Here is a 23,018-nt window from a genome sequence, read left to right as displayed (position 1 = left end):
ACGACGTAGGGGGCGCAAAGAAAGACCCTCCTTATGCCTGCGAGCATATATATAGCATAGTTGACATAATAAGTAATATTCGTTTACATTTAGATTGTGACAGGGTATTAAAAGTTGTCAATAAAGCGAAGTAAGCTTTAATTACGTAATCTTCGTGCCCTTATTTTAACATGGCGGAGGAGGATGAAGTAGATTACATGTCAGACACTTTTATCACTGTTCCTTTAGAAAAGTATGTTCGAAACTTAAAATCCACATGATTATTTTTGCTCTTTGTTTGAGCAGAGGAAGTGTGAAGAAATTATATACGAAGTATTACATTTTTAAGTTGTAGATTAATGTTTATAAAATTTTAAGATTGATCGAATTTAAGTATAGCTCAGTTGTAAGCGTAACTGTAAAACCTAGAATATGACGCTAATCTTATGTAGTGAAGATATTCACGTTTCTAAAGTTGAGATTTGAAATTCTAAGTTCTAACCAGATAACAATTTTAAATATTTGCAGGCAGTCAGATTATAAATAATAATTAAAATTTCTTAACGTATTGGACACAAATTTAAGATATTGAGAATACATCTATATAGTAGCAGTCTGAGTTTCATAGATTTTTGTGTGACACTTAATAAAAAAAAAAAAATTTCTGTTTGAAAAACTAATCACACCTTATCTATTTGCTTCATTCTGGTAACATTAACAAATCAGTATCAACTCCAAGTGATGTCGTTACAAAAAACATAAGCTGTAGTGATTTTGTGCTGGCTTTGATTTGTAATATTATTTTTGTCACTGTATTGTTTTATGAAAGTTTCATTTATTAGAAGCTCTAAAACAGTAAGGTAATATTTATAAGCTAAACCTTCTCGTACTTATAAGTCTTCAACTTAAATGTTGCTACAAGTATCTTTCATTTAAGGGCTTATTCCTCATTCAAACGTTTTAATTACCTTTACCATACCCAAAGAAATTCTTGCTGATTTGGGTGGTATACTTGTTAGTTTTATATATCAAATTTTAACAAGTAAGCTTATGTTTTATCAAACAAGTTTTCTAATATTCATGTTTCAAGTAATCATAACTACATTCATTTCACTTTTGTAGTATTATTTATGTTATAGGTGTGTAATAAAATACATACAAAATTAATGTACTGATGAGCCTCTAAACTGCTACTTACCATGTTAATATCAATGCATTTATAATGCACACACACTGAACATTCCAGATTGAGTACAACTAATGTATGTATGCTTACTGTGTCAGATTACTTAATTTTGCTTTGGAAACTTACAAATTGTAATACCATCTTGTCTATTGTGAAATTAACAAATCAGTGTAACACAATCCTGGTTCATAAACTGGATGTTACTACTAATCCTTAGGTATACTTTAATTATGAAATCCACTGTCTCCTTAATTTTGATAGTCAGAAACTTCCAGTTCAGTAATAGAACTCTGCAAATGAACTTGACCTACAGTAGATAGAAGGCAATAAGAAATATTTACATATAGTATCATTGATGTGTGTATGTTTGTAAGCAGTGCTTAATACAAAGGTGACAACATAAATTCAAAACTATGTAGTGTCTCTTTACAAGTAAACAGTTGAAATGGTGAATAAATGATGACATTAATTTGTATGGGAAGACAAGGTAAATTGTTGAGATGTGTAATAGAAACAATTAATACTTCATAAGTTAATGGAGTATATCCAACTTCATTCCAATGATATATTCTGTTTATATAATACAATTTTTTACTAACCTTTTATGAAATTTATTTTTCTCTTTCACAAATGTCTGCTAATGAATAAATGGCTTCATACAATTTCATTCAGTAGCTTGTTACTATCGTGATAATAAGTTTATCACAGAACTATCTGAAAAAAGTTTCACTTGGAAGTGTGAAAACACAGGATTTCTTATTGATTTTTTCTGTTTGAACATGTGATCTATAAAAATTATCTATTATAATGTTTCTACCTCTGGAGCCCCTGATAATAGCCAATATAAATCCAACCTCTTGATCATCTACTATTTCTATTTGAATCTGTCAGTATACTTTGTAATATCGTGTACTTCAACATCTGACAAGAACTAGTCCTAGTTCTTATTGCTTTGTATTACAAAAATGTTATTTGAGTACACTATTTTATCTCCTCACAAAGTGTTTTTTTTTCTTACTCATACTGCTCTCTGTTGGTGCAGATTTTGAAACTCCTACATATCTGCATACTAACATGCAAATAATTTTGCAGCTGTTAACTACTCAGTTAGCAGTGTTATTGAATAAATGTGTTTTTTCCTTGACGTTTAATAAATTTATCTATAAGGTTTTACTTTCTTGGTTTTTCTGCTTTAGTTACATTGTTCGTTACTATTTTTATTCTTCTTTGTAGAAAATTACAAATTATTTTATATCCTTTTTCAAGTTCATAAGTTACACTCCTGCAGTTCAGATTGTAATGATGACAACTACTGCAAGCACTATTATCGACCACATCCAATGGGTCTGAACCAAAATTCTTGACCCATGAAGTGATGGCTCTGGTTTGTTGGAAATTGATCAATTTCACACAGCAATTATAATACACTGATGATTGTCCCATCATGGTTTTCAGTGATTGGGAAGTTTTGGATTTGAGCAGCCTTTTTCTCCCTTCTGAGTATACCTCTCAGTTGCATATTGTGTCAGGCCTTTTCCCTTTTGATGGATTTAGTTATTAAGGCATGTTACAGTTTCTGTCCTTGTTCCCAGTTTCCTGTCTTCTGCCTCTGCTCTTCTTATAGACTAGTCTTTAGATTATTATTTTGGTGTTTCCTTCATCTCCTGTATTTTTTGGTTCATGTGAGTTGTTTTGGGGAGCATTTGCATTGAGGGAATCAGTATGCTCTGACCCACCACAAATTGTTGATGATCATGCTTTTGATTATAATTGTTCAAGTTTGATTGGACTCAGTGATCCTGTACCCTTACTTTATTCCTTAAAATATGAATTCATTAATACTACTTTTACATATAGTGAACAACTTGTAATGCATAATGCAAAATTTTTATATGTGATTATAAGACAGTAAAGTTAAGTATGTATAAACCCATATTGATTAGGAAAAACATTTTAAATAAGTATGAGGAGAAGGTAAGACAATGGGTTAATAACCTTTTGTTTCTTCCCATCCAAACCACTGTACACCACAGTTAACGTCTCTTTCACCAACTCTTTTATGTGACTTTCCTAGGTAATTTTCTTTATTGCACTCTATTAAAATATTTCTTAAAAATCTGAAGTCCACAGACTTTCTGTCATCTAGATAATTTAGATAACAAATAAATTAACAGATTAGTAAGATAAGATTTCCCTATAATAAATCTGTTTTGGCTTTCTTCTGGAGTATTCAGTTTCTATTAAAATATATTTTCATATAATTTTGACATTTTTTTTCAGTGACATTCGACCTGGATTAGTTTCTAACCACTCATTGAAGAGAAAACATGAAATAGAGAAACAACAAATTGAAAGTAAAAAACGTAATTTTCAAAAGCCTGTAAGACAGCTAGAGGAAGAAAATCGTTTACAAGGACTTAGTAATGCTCTTCCTGAAAATAATAAAGGGTTTGCTATGTTGCAAAAGATGGGATACAAACCAGGAATGAGTTTGGGAAAGAAAGGTAACATAGTTTAAATGTATATTCACATTACAGCAATAGAATATAACAAAATGTTTTGATAATACTAGTTAGTTCATCAAGTTCAGTTTATTGTTCTTTTGTTTGACAGCTAGATTCATTATAGTTAACTATATATCATAATCAGCAATTTACAAAACTAGTGATCCTTGTACAGACAGAAAATACTACAACAAATAGTACTTAAGCAGAAATTAATGGATGCTCTTTGTGTGAACTAATAGTAACCAAATAAGCACATAGAAATATATTGTTTTGGTTGTAATCATTTCATTTTCTTTCAGTAATCACTCCTGAAAGTATATGTACTTGTGTCTTTAACACTGATAAGATTTGCTTACAAGAATTGTTTTTGTCTTTTATTCATATGAATTTTAAATGTTGGATGAGTTGACAAATTTGAATATAAGATTTTTTGCATGTTATAAGCTTGTTTATGATAATGTTGGCTTGTATAACACGTTGGTTACTATTTTTAATTGTTAAAACATTTCTTTAGAGTCAAAATCTTAATTCTGGGAGAACTGGATTAATGGGAACAACACAGCTGTTGTGTGGTTTGTTTATTGCCCCTACTAAAAGGCCTGGCATGGCCAGGTGGTTAAGGCACTCGACTTGTAATTTGAGAGTTGTGGGTTTGATTCCATGTCAGGCCAAACATGCTCACCCTTTCAGCCATGGGGGCATTATAATGTGATGGTCAATCCCACTATTTCTTAGTGAAAGAGTAACCCAAGAATTGGCAGTGGGTGGTGATGACTAGCTGCCTTGTCTCTAGTCTTACATTGTTAAATGAGGGATGGCTGGTGTAGATAATCCTCGTGTAGTTTTGCACAAAATTCAAAACAAACCAAACCCTATTAAAAAGAACTGGATGAACACTCTACTGATCAAGCAGGTTATACAGTTAAAATATCTTATTTCTGTATGTGATATTTGTGTCTCAATTTGCAGCTTTGAAATTTTGAAATGATTTCATTGCAAAGTTTTTTTCAGAAATACTGACCTGTATTGTAATTTTAATTCCTGGTTTTTGTATTTTCTTACATTCTTGTAAACCTTTCCTGTAAAGTTTTTAAATGTTTATAACTTTAAATTTTATATATGTATGTTTTAATTGAAAAAAAATGTCACATTTATTTCTTTTGTCATACCAAAATTATAAGCTAGCCAACTTTTTAAAGAATTTCTATCCAGAAGGTTTCACTGAATATGTAATATTTTTAAGTTTCTTTTTTATGATGGCCTTTGCCTATTCAAATTGTAAAATGGTTGATAAAACTTAATCAAACAAGATCATAATCAGCTGGCCTGTTGATAAGAGGTAAATTAGTATAGTCGAGTACAACATGGTTTAACTAAACTTACCTCACCTTGTTCTATGAAAACATTTCTTATCATATTGCAGTATTACAGTTCAAGAGTAATTTAAAGTTGTAAAGCAACATATCGACAAGCTAAGTTTTTATCACTTTGTTACAGTCTCTACTTGAAACCCCACTGAATTCTATATTTGCATATATGTTTGAACAGAACAGTGTTTATAATATGATTAAATCACTAACTGCTGACCTCTCAAAGCAATTTTACTACATCATAACAAATATTGAGAAACAATTGTTGGCTAAGAATCGAAATAACTACAATTGTATTCAAGTTACTAGATCAAATTAGCATTATTTGTTTGGAACTAGCTTAACTCTTCTCCATGAGGAATATAAACATGGTATTATGGCCAGACAAATTTCAGGAAATTTACAGACACTAATGATTTCATTCAAAGCAAGATGAAATGAACTCATAATCAAATTTTGAATTCTTTTATGATTTTGATTAATAATATTTAATAAGTAAAACATTTTATTGAATAAATTTCAATTTTCAAGTGTTGTTTTTAATATGTCCAAGAATAACTACAAGTTCATTTTTTACAATTAAATTTTTCCCTTTAAGCAGAATGCACCTTTCTGGTCATGATAGATTTAATGTAACATTAATGTTTTGGAACCACATGGGACCTATTGGTCCATCTCAGCTGTTCCATCCTCTAAGTTAAAATATATATATTTTTAAATATCTCAAATCCAGCCCTTATCATTTATATACTTGTGAAGCATTTTCTTAAACTTAGTGCACCCACAACATCTGAAGACAACCCATTCCAAAAGATGACTACCTTCAGAAAAATAAAACTGTCTTAATTAGCTAAAGATCACTCCTACTTTGCCAAAATTTATACCTGTTTCCTAGTCCTGCTACTCTCACTGTTAGGTATGAAAAAAACAATGCATCAATACTATAAATTCCCTTTACAATCTTGAGCACCTCAGACAGATCTCCCGTAACTCTTCTTTCTTTAAGAGAGAACAATTAAAGATTTCAAATTGTCCTCATATGACAACTTCTTCATCTTAAGCACCATTCTACTAATCCTTCTCTCAACCATTTCCAACAAAATCAGTGTTTTCCTAAGGTAAGGAACCCAAGACTGAACATAATATTTAAAGTTTGGCCTAACCAATGGCTTGTACAATGAAATTATAACTTCTATAGACTTGTATTCAGTATTTCTGTAGATACAACCTGAAATCCTATTTGCACACTTCTTGAATGACTTCAGAGACTGATGGTTATTACACAGCCTTCATGTAGCTTTGCACAAAATTCAGAACAAACCAAACCACTTGTAACACTTTGTTATTCCCATCCACTATAAATTTTATCATATAGCTGAGTTAAGAGTTATAACAAACAAGCCTGCCCCAACTCTATTTAAATGTAACCCATCCATTACAATACATCTCTTTTTTTTTCACTCAACGTATCCCATAAATCAACCAGAAAAGCTGTTCATACTTAAACCAAGCATCCACACAAAATTGCATCTGTGGTATCTCCCTTTATTATATCTCCTGCTCTATCAATTATATCCTCCACTTACACTGCACAACAATTTTTTTGAAAAGTTTTGCTTCCTGAAAGGTTTTGCTGATTGTGACAGGTATCTAGTGGGTATGCACAAATATAGTTTTGGTTTTGCTTTATCACATAGGAACACTGAAAAGTAGACAGTTAACTGTTTACCAGCAATGACGTATTTAATTGCTTTTATGTTTCTAATATACTGTTAAGTTTAATCTAATTAAAAGTGTTTTGCTTCTGATTTTTGTTTGTATTCAATGTTCTGTGCATCACGTTGCAGTGTCCACTGTCCCTATCTACTATCTAGTGAAACCACAGCCAAGGGAACGGGCTTTGAGAAATCAGCGGGAAATCAGGTCCCCGCTGATTTCTCGAAGCCCGTTCCCTTGGCTGTAGTTTCGCTAGATAGTAGATAGGGTCGGTGGGAATCTCGTTAATCCTTTCATGCGCGTCACTGATTAGATGACTAGGCATTTGGTTACCTTAAGAGAGTCATAGTTACTCCCGCCGTTTACCCACGCTTGGTTGAATTTCTTCACTTTGACATTCAGAGCACTGGGCAGAAAGGATTCCATTTGCCCTGATATCATTTTTCCATTGTAGCAAAACTGAAGATTTCGATGAAACAGTACGTGATTGGCAAATTTGGATGTGATTTTCTTGATCAGCAGCCAAAAATCTACAAGGAACACCCAACAGTGTTCACGAAGCATAAACATTGTTGTGCAGTGTTATTAGAGTATAGAAGATAACATAAAATTTGAAGTGTTACTCAAAACAAACACTTGAAGTGTATTTAGGAAATGTTAGAGATTATTTGAGATTTTGGGGACAAAGTATAGTGTTTTTTTAATCATAACATGAAATCTTTTTGTACTGAGACTAGTAACAAAAACTACTCTATTTTCACAAACAAATCTTTAATAACAATATTTCATCAAAAAATCAGATTTTTTGTTTACAAAATACTTGTCATCTTTGCTAAATGTCTACCACACTTTGGGTAGATATACATGTTCCATCAAAAGTTATAGTGCAAATACTTAACATGTACAAACGTGTAGATGAATTGGTATATACACTGCTGGCCAAAATCTTAAGGCAAATTAAGATAAAGGAAAAAATATGTATTTTGCATTGTTTGACTCAACCACTTATTTGAGTAGAGTTTCAAAAGGTGAAAATGAGAAAAGAGAAAATACAAAAACTTTTTAGTGCTTAATATGGAAAATGTGAACACTATGAAATTAGCCTAAATACTAGCTGGTCAAAAGTTTAAGACCATACTGAAACAAAGCGTTAATTAGTAAACACGTAATGAAATTTAGGCATCTGTGTTCAAGCACTAGTGTTGTCAACATTTCCCACTGACATCTCCTGTGTTACATTGGGTAAAAACATGGCAAAGCCTAAAAAGTCGACAGAGTTTGAACGTGGCAGAATTATTGAGCTGTAAAAGCAAGGTCTCTCTCAACGTGCTATCGCTGGTGGGACTGGGCATAGTAAAACTGCTGTTGCAAATTTCTTAAAAGACCCTGAGGGATACAGAATGAGAATTTCAAGTGGTTGGCCCAAGAAAATTTTGCGGCGTTGAGCAGGAGGATTTGATGGGTTGTTTGGCAACACACCAGCAGATTGCCGAACCACATTAAGGTCCTTAAAGACACAGAATGCAGCTCAAGAACAATAAGAAGGCATCTACGAGAGAAAGGCTTTAAAAACTGTAAATGTCTTCAAAGGCCACGCTTCCTTCCACACCACAAAATAGCTCAGTTAAACTTTGCTGAGAAGCACCAAACATAGGACGTAAAAAAGTGGACGAAGGTTTTGTTCTTTGATGAGAAAAAAAAATTAACCTGGATGGTCCAGATGGCTTCCAATGTTACTGGCACAATAAGGATATCCCACTGGAGACATTTTCTTCATGGTACAGTGGATGAGGTTCTATAGTGATCTGGGGTGCTTTCTCCTTCCATGGAACAATGGAGCTTCAGGTGATACAGGGACATCAAACAGCAGCTGGCTACACTGGCATGATGGAGAGAGCATCCTTATTGACTGAAGGCCCTCGCTTGTGTGGAAATGACTGGATCTTTCAGCAGGACAATGCTACAATCCACAATGCCTGCAGGACAAAGGACGTTTTTCATGGTGAATAACGTGATTCCTTTGGACCATCCAGTTTGTTCCTTTTATTCTAATAATACTGATTTTAACTTCCTGAAAGTCACATTTTATGTGTAAAGCCACTTTTCTGTTATCTCTTTAACACTCCATCCCTATTAAATTGCCAGAAACCCTTTATTTCAAACCAACTTCTGTATCAAAATCATCTGCAATTATCATGTTTCAGTTTTTCTCATTATATAAAAATGTTCCATTCCTACTAGTGCTCTAAAGTTATCTTTTATATTTCTTATACTTCTAGTATTACAATAATAACAATTAAACTTAATCTTATAACTCCTTCTATGCTTATTACATATCCTAAACATTTCTTTACCTCTTATTAATTTTGCATTTGGTTTTCCTGGGCCTTGACAATTGTTTAGACCTTGTGTAACTCTTCTCATATAGCTGAGTTAAGAGTTATAACAAACAAGCCTGCCCCTACCCTATTTAAATATAACCCATCCATTACAATAAATCTTTTTTTCCACTCAATGTATCCCATAAATCAACCAGAAAAGCTGTTCATACTTGAACCAAGCATTTATCCCTAGTGACTTATTTATAGCTTCATCACTACAGTTAATTTTGGCAGCATCTTTGATAAAACTAACTTATGACACTTTTCATTAAATGATTCTTAACTAAATGCATCTCTGCAAGCTCCCTTTATTAAATTTTCTGCTCTGTCAGTTATATTCTTCTTCTGTGTCACTGGGTAGGATAATCTGATTCTCTGTGATGACGAGAAACCCACTTGAAGTAGAAGTATATTCTAAAGATGGCTGGTATGGGTATTAAAACTTTTATTAAGATAAAGTAGAGAACAACATTTCGACCTTCTTAGGTCATCTTCAGGTTAAGAAAACTTTAACATTGTTCTCTATTTTAATAAAAGTTTTAATACCCATACCAGCCATCTTTAGAATACATGATGTGATTCTTTTTTTCCTTTTTAACATGCTGGTTATTGCACACATGTGCCTTTTCAAGGAATCACCTATAACTATATCCTCCTCATCATCCACATCCTTCTCTGATCCTTTGGTTTTCCTTCCATCTAATAGTTCCTAGTCTTCAGGTTCAACGGAACAGGAACTTTGTAACTAACTTTATTACTTTTTACTCTAATACTTTTCATTGTGCCTTCCTGAAAGTCATTACTAGCTGATTTATTCCTTGCACATAAAAGCTTAAGCTCCTCCTGAAATTCTGCTGCCATTTCCCACAGTCTACATATCTCTATCCATTGCCTCTTGTTAAATTATGATAGGCTCCAATGTATAAACTCTACATAAAAATTGCACATCTTCATTATTAGCTTCCTTAAAAGTACATGCAAGTTCTCAGTTCCCAAATAAATCTTACAAATTGTGAATGCTTGACTCTTATACATGTCATAAACATTGTATCAAAAGTTATAACCAGAACATAAATAGTTGATACCAAATACCAGTAGCCTATTATTTACTGTTACTGTTAAGCCTAATGTTTAAGAACCAGTTAATTTTTTTCTCAGTAGTTTGTCTGCACACTGAAGTAGTAAAACTTATCTTTCACTATATAGAACATAGTAATAGAAAATAATTTATTAGAAATAACAATATACTTAATTTTAATAATAAAATGTATTTATGTATTTGCTGTAATACAGCCTGATTTATATTATAACCTGCTAATATCTATAAGATGAATTTAAACTAATGGATCCAAGTTTGAATAAACAAGTTAATTCTTAAAACACCAAAAGACAATAAAAAATAGTAAAACATAGAACAAAACAAGTATATCTATTAATGTTTAAAGTTATCAATTTTTAAAAGGTTTCTGTAGCACTTTTCTTGTGTGGCCTAAGCTTAGGTTAAATGTAACAGCCTTTTGAAATGTATAGAAGACACTGTTTTTCTTGTATTGTTAATAGACTCGGGAATAAAACAGCCAATACCTCTGGTAGTTAAAGCAAATAGAACTGGACTTGGCAAAGAAGCAGAAGATAAAATTCAAGCTGAAAAAAAGAAAGCTTTTTACCTAGCCATGGTTAAAAGAAAAGCAGAAGATGCAGAAAATGCAAAAACCAACTTCCAACAGTATTCGAGAAACAAAATAGCTCAGAAAAGACTTCTTGCTGACTTGAGAAATAGCCAGAAAGCATGTGAACAACTGGATAAGAGCATAGTAAATGTGTTGATAAAAATTAGTTCTTGATATGGATCACAATTCTCCTTCTTTTTTTCTATATATTAGATACTAATTTTTCTTCAACCCTCATTCAATAAAATTTTCAAAGTAACTTTCAAAGTTTCTTTTTGGATACTTTGTGGTTTATTTATAGTTTTGACACCAATAGCTTGAGATAGATACATATATATATTGACTGTATCATTTCTTATTCCTTGAACTGTGTTTTGTTCTAATATTTACTGTAAAAAAATATCTTGCAAAGATTATAAACACATTTATTGTCATTGTATATTTCAAATTATTGACATTATTGATCCTAATAGGATTGTTGGTAACTTTAAAATGAGTGATTAGTATTAGTACTACAACTGTTAGAATGTTCTGCTGTTACAGTAAGTTGAAACACTTTCATTTTAACAGGTATAAGTATTATCTGCTAAATTAATTTAGTTAGTTTGTTCTTTCAGATAAAAAAAAATCACAAAATTATAGTATACATATATGTACAGATGCACAATTTTCGTTCATAAAATTTTGGCACCAACCTGTCAATTATTTCATCTCTCACAATATTTCAAAAACATTTTACTGTTCCATGTCAGGTCTGAAGTGAATTAAGAAAATATTCTAGAAACATTGTGGGTAATGTAACATCAAACAACTCATACTAAAAAAAGAAAGAACTTAGAGTATATAGCTCATTCTTTTCTGCTTAGAAATTTTTAGAAACAGTTATAATCATCACTGAATTTCAGGATATTGAGGTACCACATGAACCGTGGTTCTGGCCACACAGTGAAATGACTGATGCCAACTTGAATGAATCTGATGATGATGATAATGCTGAAAAGGAAGAAGAAGAGGAATTAGATGTGAGTATACTGTATTAGAGTAGTTTTTGGTTCCAGTAAGGTGAAAAACTATTAGTCTGTAAGAGGTTGTTTATTTGTGTTTCAAATAATTCCACAGATAAAATTATCTTAAAATGAGTATTATCAGAAAACGTGCTTGCAAAATATATTAGCATAGAAATGTATACACTTTTCTTTTCTGATTAAAAGTGTTATTTTCTTAAATTAGCATATAAAGAAATTGATAATGGTCTTCTTTACTATAGCCATCAGAAAAACTGGAAATATTGACAGCTTACCTCAGAAGTACACATTTTTATTGTGTATGGTGTGGCACAGCACATGAAGGTGAGAATTTTAAATATATATATATGTTGGGTGAGAGACAAATAACTCTGAAACACAGAGATATACAAAAATGATTGTTATTGGTTTCAAATGAGGTGTTATGAGCTTATCTGTGATGATGTCATCGAGATCATTCAAAATTGCATCCATCAAAATGTTTATTTTCTCCACATGGTTGGTCAGTATTAGTAACCTGATCATAAAGTTACTATCATAGTTTCCATACTATAACTTTTAACCCTACTGACATATCGTCTTATGGTCACAGGCCATGCCATCGTGTTTGCAAACTTGTATACAAAATGTTATTGAACTATTTTGGGACTGTATGAATATAAGTTTGGCATCAAATTGTTCATTTAATTTAAATTTAGTATTATACATAAGTTAGGTTCTTAATTTAAAAATAAATATTTAAAAAAACACACCCTAAATATCAATTTCTGCATGTTACATGAAAAGTTAAATGCAGCATTGGTTCAAATTAGATTTTTGTGATGTTCAGATGCAAAGTCTATAGCTTCTTATGAATTAGATATTCAAATTATCAATAATTACAAACTCAAATATATCTTTTCTATTTTCTGAGATGTTCATATATTTATTGAATCAATTCACATTTTTTTTGAAAATGCTTGCATATCTACACCTGTTTCATCCATGAACATGCACATAACCAATCAAAAGCTGAGAATGTCCCATAAATGATTTTCTCAGCCTTTGGAAAGTATTTGCTTGGCAAACTCTTTCTTTTTATGTTAGTTTCCAAGTAGTAAGATAAAACATTGGTGAGCTTGAAAATTCATATTTTTTTAAGAATCAAATATAGCTTAATTACTAAGCTTGATAAATTGTAGTGGAAGTATATGGTATTGGTATAATAATTTATGATTTTTGTTATTTCAAAATGTATATATAAAACCTAAAAAGATTTTATTTTACATCTTCCACGTTTGAAAGTTGATGAGGCTTAGCAACTTACAGCAAGCAGCAAACAAGTACACAGTTTGTAACTAGAAAAGATAATTGTTTTCTATACTTCTTTATTTACTGAAATTTAAGAACTTGTTTGTAAACAGTGATGATGTGTGTGTGTGTGTGTGTGTGTGTGTATAATGTATTATAACTGAAATACAACTATATTTTACAAAATACTGGCCCAGGAGAACACACCAAAGACAGGTCAATATATAATGACCAGTTTTAATCTCTTGGATATGATAACATGAGTGTATATGTGGTGTGTCATTGCAACTTCTGTATTATTAGTTAGGCACAGTTGAAAGGTCAATAACATGAAAATAATAAATCTGTTAGATGTATAACACTAAGATTTAAGCTATTTAGAATAAACATTTATGTTTTCATCCTAGAATGACTACATTATAGGATGAAGAAACATAATTTATATCTATTTCTGGACTTTTCATGTTGGTTATGAGGTTGGTCAGATAAATCATTTGTACAGAGATACAATAGTGACAATAAAATATAAAGTTTTTTCTAAAAAATTTGATAGTTACCTGATGATTACAAAGACTTGTGAATTATGAACATTCTCATGCATTAAAGTTTTTTAATCTTAAATTCAAAATGGCTCCACATGTTGGATAGTCGACATTAGAATAAAAGTGCATGAGAAAAGCATTGCTTAAAAAATCTTATATTTTGCATATGAAAATCTTATATTTGCTGATGATCAACAAAATGTCATGGAAATACACATACTGTATTAAACATTATAGCATGAAAATCATAAGTTCAAAATGGTTATGAGGTCGGTCTTTGGGAGCAAGCTTGTTGTGAAAGAGTTAATGTATTTTGTGTATCTATCTTCACAAAATTTGGCAAGCTTTTGGCAAGTCTTTTGTTTTTAAAAAATAATATTTTTTATTTAAGTAATTTTATTAAAGATTTCTCAGTGAATGTATGGAATCAGTGTTGACTGCTCTGACTTCAAAGTGATTTTGTGTTTAGATTAGAAATACATTTCATTTGAAAATATTCAAATATCTTTTGCATAACCTTTAAAACATCCTAAATAGCTCTCCAACATTGTTTTTCGTTAATACTGTATATTTTATATCATTTTTTTCACCCTAACTATACAGATTTGATCAATTTGACCAACCCTGTAACTACCATGAAAAAAAACATAAATTACCTTTTTTTATCTTTCTAAAATGATTACTGTTTGTAACAGGAAACTACAATTCCTCATCTCAAATAAATTAAAAGCTTGTCACAGCTACTTTCATCTATACTTAATTTTATTATACTTTTTACTTTTGAATTATATATAACTAATAATCCTGCCACACAATCCCATAGCTTGGTAAACATGAAGCTTATGTTACCTTATTGAATGATTTAATGTACAAATTACTCATGAGTATACCTCATGAAGATTTTTGTTTTCATAATCTTAACTGATATAAACTTGTATAAACTAAAGTTTCTAATTTTTTCATAAATTTACTTTTGTAACACATAAATGAAAAATATTTATGGAAAACAATGAATATAATACCTTTTACCTCATTTCTTTTGTTTTTGGTTGCTGGTGAAAGTTAATACCTACCTTTTTATATTGATGGTAACTAAATTATTATTTTGTTTATTTACATAATGCACCTAAGATAGAATAATGGCATACAATGCAAACAGTGTCCTGTAACTATTTTAATTTAACTGGTTTTTCTAACTAATACAAGAGAGGCTTAAATCAGTTCCCTTAGCTGCTTAACCTGAATATGATGAGATACTTTCAAATTGAAGACAGTTCACAGAATTCTATACTGATACAAATGTAGCATTATACATCATTGCAGGGATTAAAACATGGCTTTTCTGTTGGTTATAACTGATATAGTATAAACAAATGAGAGAGAACTGTTGGAAGTTTGAGCATGGGAAGAGGGTTAGATTTTCTAGCTTTGTTCCATTAGCAAATAAGATTAAAACTATAAAAATTGAACTTTCCCTGAGTAATATTTACATCGCAATGATTAATTTAGATTGAATTCTGTACTTCAGAGAAGGGTTGTAAATAAATGAGAGAAGAGGAAAGACCTAGAAAAAAAATATTGTAATTCTCATACTAGGGGATATTAAGAGTGGTTTTAAATGTTTTCTTATAAAAGTAAAATTTTAAACTTGATGTTTAACTATGTTTTGATGCCAAGTTTATTCATATACATTGATACTAAAGTTATTTAATTAAATTGTAAATGTAACTGTTGGAGGTTGTGACATTTAGTTTTGATCTGTTTGTACATCAGTTATGAGTATATGAACCTGTATCACATAGCTACTGACATTTATTTCCATTATATGTGAAGGATGACATCCAGAAACCATTCAATATACCATGTTAGAGCAGCTTGGAAATTCTGGTAATATGCTGTGGACTATATTAACTATTCTTTAGATGACTGGGGAACAATAGCAGGAGTGTGCTACCTCAAGTAGGGAGCTTTTCTCCAGTACCTTTTAATCTCTTTGAATCCTTTGAAGGTGCAGTGGACTGATTACCCAGAAATCTGACCTTGTACTTCAGACCTATGTGTAGTACAACTGTGTGTGTGGAAAGCTAGACTTATGCCTGTGACTGTTGATCTTGAAGTACAGTTTGGGTAATATGTGGTTCAGAATGTTACATTTGTTATTGTTTACATTTTTGTAATAGACATTTTGGACCTTGAATGACCTCAATGATATTTTATGAAGGTTGGCTCACAACACCTTATTTTATATCACTATTAGAAACAATTATTTTCCTCTATTTCTGTGTTAATTTACCTGTGAATGTTCTTCAAAATCTCTATGTTCCTGACAATAAACATTTAATGTAAAGATTGGGCTGGTACTGTTATGCTTTGTATAATAAAGGAATTGCTGTGTGCTTGAAACGGAACTGTATAAAAAGGTTTTTAGCTTTATAATTGGTGTTTGATTTATACAGTATTGGAAGTCATTATTAAATTAATGAATAACATGTGTATAAAATGCAATTATTATTGATTGTTTCCTCCTTGTGCATGAAAATAACCAACACCTTAGGACAGTTATGCTTCCTGATACATCATCAGCTTTCAGTATTTAAATGGTAACTTGTGTACTAAATGTATAAATAGCATTACATAGAATCTTTTGTCTCATCCATTCCAGCTGATGAGTTCTGGTATTAAACAAAATGCTTATTATGTTGTAAGTTGAGGAAGACAAGTTAAATCTGAACTGCTGTTTATTGCATCTATCTGATTTCAAACCACAATGTATAAAGTAAGTAGAATATGAAAAAAAAAAAGTGAGTTAACTTGTTTTTGTATATAAATAGTTTTTTCAGTGATACAGAGGAAAACATTTTTTATTGACAATGTTCCCTGTAATTTTTTCAACTTATCTGCAGAATGATTTTAATGTACACCAGCATCACAGTAATGTGTCGATGTGCACTATCAGCTGGTTATTTAGGTTTTAAGCCTATCAACTGCCAGGGTCATTGAGGTTTTTCACTATTACTGAGGATGTGCATGGCTGGAATAACTAAATGTGCAGCATTTGACTGGTTGTTGTTTGTTTATGCATCATAGAAGGAATTCTGATTATAAGCAACATAAAACAGCTATAACAGTGGGCTATGTATCATCCAGTAGTGTTGGAAATCGATACAAAATTGATGACACCCATATTACTTACAGATGGTCAATTCTAACCTATCATCATCTCATGCAGGGATTATTCATGGTCATGTAGTAATAAACTTATAGTAGCATAAAAACAAAGTTCTATGCTCTGTTTAATGTAAATTTAAAATGCTAAAATATTGACTTGTTTGCCAAGTATTTTTTTAGAATGATACTTACGATAAATTTCATTCAGTTGTAATAACTCGTATGGAAATCACCTGTATTCTTACACAATGCATGAATATTTTGTCTAAAATGTTTCTTTAAAGCTATGCTAAATTACCTGTTTATTTTATCTTCGTGGTAATTTTTATATACTGTAGTTATATATCCTGAATTTCCTCCTTGCTGTTTTAAGTAGACATCATGGTAATTTAATACTAAAAATAAAATAAAGCAACATTTAATACTATCTACAAAACAATAAAAAAATTCTTTAATTACCAAATAAAATTAATAAATTCTAATTAATTTCATATCATGCATTTGTTTTTTAGTTTAACTTAACCTTTTTCTCCTGGAGGTACAAAGGTGGCTTTTCAATACATACTTCTGTCTTATCTTGTTCTTCACACTGTTTGGTAATGTGTTAGGTACCATCTTCTAACTAAATTAATGTTACATTATACATTTTTTGGTTCAAGGGAATTCTTGTAATTGTTGGAACAAAACTTCCAAGTTCATATTACTGGACAAGAAAACAAATTTAATTGCTTGATTTTTGTACATTGTACCTGTAGAGTAATAAGATGTATAATCACCAGACTCTGCAGGGTGATTTCCTGTCCCTAAGATTTTGTTTTTAAGTTGTTACTTTTGAAACTTGAAGCAATACACTTTGTATCAAAATAGTATTGCCTTTATGATGCCTGTTTGATTTACAGATTCTATTCACTTGAAATTGACATAAAATTTCATTATCTGTATTGTCTCTTACAAAATTAGTTTGTCTAATGTAATCAAGGTTTCCCAAACAATTTACAAAAATTAGTTAGACAGAAAAAAAAAAAACCTTTCTGTACCATTTCAAAGTTTAAAATTGTAAAAATATAATGTTTGTAAATTTTTGAAATATAATAATTTTATGTGTAAAATTAAACAATGTGCTGTAGTTGAACTAACTAAAATAATATCTTTGTTTTATTTTGTAAACATGAAGTACTTCCAAGAACTGTTGAATTGTAAATAGTGATATGAAAACATATTTGGTCATATTAAGTCAATGATTGACAATGTGACCCAAGAAGACTTTAGATAGTTTAATTGTGGAAGTTATCATGGTGTTTATATATACTTTATATATTATTTTAAGAAATTTATTAAATATAAGTATGGCTATGTGGGAATCAAACAAGCTCTCTCTGAAGGTCTAAACTAATAGAGCCCAGTAATTAACTGATTACATTCATGTGTAGGTATTTGCATACTTTTGAGTTTCTTTATAACATGCAAGTTATTTACATGTAAAATGTGTATGCTGACCTTACATTCTTATGTTGCAAAAACAGATTTGAAACAATACATCCACATTAACATTTTGGTTTTGTTTAAGTTGCAGTGATCTATGGTGTTATATAAAAATGTATCTCATACAGTGTATATGTTGGTTATAAGATGTTTTTTTCTCTACAAGTGGGTTTCTCGTCATCACTGTTCATAAGATGACCTGTTATATAAATATGTGTATCTTATACAGTGTATAAGTTGGTTATAAGATGACCAGCTGAGAACTTGAGCTTTATCAACTCACTCATCATCCTTCCTATGTCTATGTAGAATGGTGTATGCTGGGTGCTATGAAGCTAAAGCCCATCAACCACCTTTCCTCACTTTAAAAAAAAAAAAAATGTAAATGCTAGATGTATTCATGAAAAATGTACTTTTGTTATCAAACTTTCATGATTAAGTTAAAAGAATATGACTCAAACATGATATAGATTTTGCAAAGTGTAAAGTGTTAAAACTTCAGTTTTTCTTACTAAAGTATATTATGCTTCTTCACATGAACAGTTATCCAACCTTAGAATTGCAATATTTTTTTCTTCTAAGAATTAATCATTAGTCCACACTGTTCATGGTAAATGATTCAGATTTTTAGTGTAACAGAGTTTAATTATTTAATAAACAAAAATCTGTTAATCTTGCATATTTCTTTGCATGGTTATGATCTCCATGTACATTTACTTTGTGGTTGTAATTTACTGTAGTATTGAATCATTTTAATTGTGTTGCCATATTAAAATGTAGTCTAGAAGCACGTATCAAGAATGAAAGCAGAAATATATTTCAAGTAGCATTTAAGTTAGTAGAAACTTATCCACTTGTTTACAGTTTATATAATTATTTATCCGAGAATTGTCATTGGAGTATTTGGTATTTAACACCTTTTTGAAAATATTTATACACCAAATAGTTTTAGATCCATGATCTTGTGTATATAGGTCTCTCAAAAAATATATCACCCAAAATCATGAAAACAAAAACATAGTAATGCTTCAAATAATCACACTAACCACTGTTATTTTACAGATAAAATGAGTGATTTAACCCAATTTTGTTTGATGCTTTCTTTACATTGAGTTTTGTAACAACCAAAAACAAGTTATTAAGTTGAGGAAGAAATTTATTCAATCCTAAAAGAACAAAATAGTCTTTAATGCAACACCAAACTGATATACTTGAATTAGAAAACTTTGGTCCTTGAAATTAATACTTATTAGTAAGTTGGGTGTAAATATCCCATGCACTAGGTATATACATGTCCCTAACATTAGAAAGAGCCATGTCATGAGTGAAAATATTTTGGGAATTAACCATATTTTCATAATGTTAGATAGTTAGATGACTAAATATTGTCCATTTTAACAAAAGATCATTAAGTCAGTTGTAATAATGCTATCTACTGTGAATAAGATCACATTGCAGTCCAGTCATGTCAGAAAGCAAGAGTTTCTGGGCAGCCACAACTAACAGAATGAACTCTTAATGCTGTGAAAATAAGCATGGAAAGTAGTGGAGCTCAGATGGCCACTAGTGTTGCAGTACAGGTATAAACATGCCTCAGTACCTTTAAAGTTACTTTTTTAGCATGGGTTACAATGACAGGGCAACTAGACAGAAGCTATTCTTCACTTCAGACAGTATTGTACATTGACAGCAGAAGACATAACAGATGTTATCACACACTCCTTTATTTTTGGACAATGTAATTTTTTCTCTGAGTCCCAATTTCTATAGTTTTATGACAGTGGACAAAGGACACACCTAGAATTAGTGAATATTTTTTTTAGAAACTTTTTTGTTGAATCATCTGCAAGATATGACAAAACAGAATTCTCTCAGTTATGGCATAAGGTGTTATTTAAATAGCATGACAGTGACAGCTCAGTATGTGTAGGCCCAGTTACTGTTGCTTAATACATTGGAGTGCTAGAGCAGAACCTTATATTTGCCTATATCAGTAACCACCTTACTACACAAGACAGTGTTTTTCATACAAGGTGAAACTTGTCATAAAATAATACCTTGAATGTATCACCACTGTTTTGTGGACAAGCCACTCATCAAATGTGAGCTTTTTTAAACACATGTAACTTGTTCTTTATTTTCTGTGAACAATGAACTTCTTGGATCATCTTCATCAGATTCTTTGTTGAGACTGGGTTGTATTCTCAAGTTTCAGATTTTGTGAATAAAATGTGTAACCACGTTTGTCTTAAATATTGCAAAGGACAGATTTATTAGATGTTAATGGTAACTTCATATACCTAGTTTCATATTGGTTTATTTAATGAAATGTTTTTTTATTTCCAGAGTGGCTCTCTACTTGTAGGTAAGATGTAAATCTGTAAGTGAAGGAACAGTATGATCGATTTTACACAAAAGTTAATAACAGATCTGGACTGCTGTTAAGAGAATACCACAGCAAACAATATTTACAAATACATGCTTTCAATGACCTTTTCTACTTGAAGGAACAAATGAACTCTAAAACTTGTCATATATTACTTTGGTTAAGAAAGGTTACTCACAATATGTTTTTATATCAACAAAATGTTTTGTCAAAAACATTGAAACTACTTACAATATATTTTATGTATTTTTTAGAAAAAGTTTTTTCAGTGCTTGCTTTGTATTCCTTGTTTCATAAGACCAAAATAATAACAGCTAAATTATTTTGAAAGGGCTGAACACTCTTAAAGAAATATTTAAGTAAATATTTTTTTTTTCTCATTGCAGATTTTACAGACTTGTCAGATAACTGCCCAGGAGATACAAGTGAAGATCATCTGTAACCAGAAATTCTTTTATCTGTGTTTATTGATATATTTATTTGTACAGCAGGCATGACAATGTATTATACATTTAATGCACTGCACTAAGAGGCACTGTATTATATGCATTTTACTTTAAGTAATGTGTTTTTGAATACAACTGCAAATTATTAATTTCTATTTGGTTTATAATTGTTATGAGTATTTCATTTACTTCAGAAAAAAAAATGTATATTCAATGCTTTCCTGAATTTACAAAAAGAAATTCATAAACTCTGCACATGTAAAAAAGATATTTAATGTTTGTGGAATCATATTTTGCTGGAAATTTAGAAAGTAATATTAACCAGTATAAGTAAAAGGGGCAGAATATTGTATTGCTATTTCAAAGAAATTATTTCGAAGTAAATTTCTTTTTTGTAAAACTGTTTCAGAGTTCTCTATGATAGATATTCAGAGATATGTAATCTACATATATTTTTTTTTTCTACATGTGAGTTTTCTCATCATCATGGATTATGTAATCTACAACACTGTGAAGCATGAATGAACACAATAGTTTACCTAGCATCTGTTTGAAGAATGCCTTGAACTTTGTGTAAATCTTGTATCCACAGTGTACATTATTTTAATATACACGTTTTACAGGGGCATTCTTGTATATCTCGTAAATTTTACCTAAAATAAAAATAAGTTACTGTTCGAGAGCAAATGTTTTATTGAGTTATATTTGTTGAAAACAAAATATAGTACTATCTGTTTTATATCCATGTAACTACTTTGCAAGGTGTGAATGAATTTTAACACAAATTGGTAGGGAGGTTCATTATGTCTGTGCAGTGGGTACAAACAGATTTTCAGCTTTGTACTTTTAATGGGTGTTTTTCTATTCTTTTAGCACTACTTCACCCCTCTATATGTATATTTGCCAAATTTGGTATGGAGGTTTATTGGGTACATGGAGAAGATACAAATTTTAACTTTTGTAGTCAAATGAGCATTTTTACACTTTTTGACAACTTCAACCTCTTTTGATGGATCTTCACCAAATTTGACGCTACTATTTTACCAACGAATAGTGGATTGACCGTCACATTATAATGCCCCCACAGCTGAAAGGGGGAGCATGTTTGGTGCGACAGGGATTAAAACCCGCGACCCTCGGATTACGAGTCCAACGCCATGCCGGGCCTGTGTATAGATAAACATATTATACTGTAAGTGTTAATTACATAAACTCTCTTGAGGTGTACTTAGTGATTGGCTAGGGTTTTTTTCATTATATATATTAATTTGCTAAACTGTTAGATTGCATTTCTTTATTAATTAGTTGTTGTTTTTTTTTAATTTCATGATTGCCTACATTTAACTTGATGTAATTTCACTTGCAGAAATGTTTAAGGAACATGGCGTCTTTCGTGTGCAAGCGTTAATGAAAGAATTTGTGGACGACCTTTGCCCAAAAATAACTACACATCATCATCGGTTTACAATGGCAGGAACAAGTTGTCATACCTGCAACAAGAATAAAGGATAAAGTCTGGAAAGGACAATTTTTTAAATAAAGTATGAGAAAAAAAAAAGAGATTAAAAATATTATAGTAACATTTAAAAGATATGTACATATTTTCATTTCTTAAACTTAAGCATTTGTACATTGTTGATAATACATAGACTTAACGATACAATAGAGAAAATGGGAAATAAAATATAAATATTCACTTCAAAAGTCATGATATTCATTTAGGAAGTTCTACAGATTATGCAAATGAAATGTGAAGACTATAAGATAATAAAATAAAAATCACTTTGCATGTAAACTATTCAAAGTCTGAGTGTATATAAATACGTTAAATAACGAATGTTTATTATAAATCGTGGAAAAACCAAATTAA

The 23,018-nt window shown here is 30.7% G+C and overlaps 1 protein-coding gene across 2 annotated transcripts; it reads left to right on the top strand.

Moving 5' to 3' along the window:
- LOC143222963 (G patch domain-containing protein 11-like) lies at positions 1-21,550 on the top strand. Of its 2 annotated transcripts, none has more exons than XM_076450207.1 (6): positions 1-232; positions 3,446-3,669; positions 10,700-10,953; positions 11,715-11,831; positions 12,077-12,158; positions 21,089-21,550. In XM_076450207.1, exons 1-6 carry the CDS (start codon positions 171-173, stop codon positions 21,142-21,144), a joined length of 795 nt encoding a protein of 264 aa, XP_076306322.1. In that variant the 5' UTR covers positions 1-170; the 3' UTR covers positions 21,145-21,550. The 2 variants fall into 2 exon arrangements, with proteins under 2 accessions (XP_076306322.1, XP_076306323.1); XM_076450208.1 differs by having other exon boundaries at positions 161-312.
- Positions 21,551-23,018: the final 1,468 nt, after the last annotated feature.

Source organism: Tachypleus tridentatus, chromosome 8 (genome assembly GCF_004210375.1).
Source record: "Tachypleus tridentatus isolate NWPU-2018 chromosome 8, ASM421037v1, whole genome shotgun sequence".
In the NCBI taxonomy this organism is placed as follows: Eukaryota; Metazoa; Arthropoda; class Merostomata; order Xiphosura; family Limulidae; genus Tachypleus; species Tachypleus tridentatus.
The sequence above is the reverse complement of the archived record's forward strand: the minus strand, read 5'-3'. Positions and strand labels throughout refer to the sequence as shown.

Coding starts and splice junctions, on each gene's coding strand:
- LOC143222963 (XM_076450207.1), top strand. CDS start 171: ATGGCGGAGGAGGATGAAGTAGATTACATGTCAGACACTTTTATCACT. Junction 10,954..11,714: donor AACAACTGGATAAGAGCATA/GTAAATGTGTTG, acceptor ACTGAATTTCAG/GATATTGAGGTACCACATGA. Junction 11,832..12,076: donor AAGAAGAAGAGGAATTAGAT/GTGAGTATACTG, acceptor TCTTTACTATAG/CCATCAGAAAAACTGGAAAT.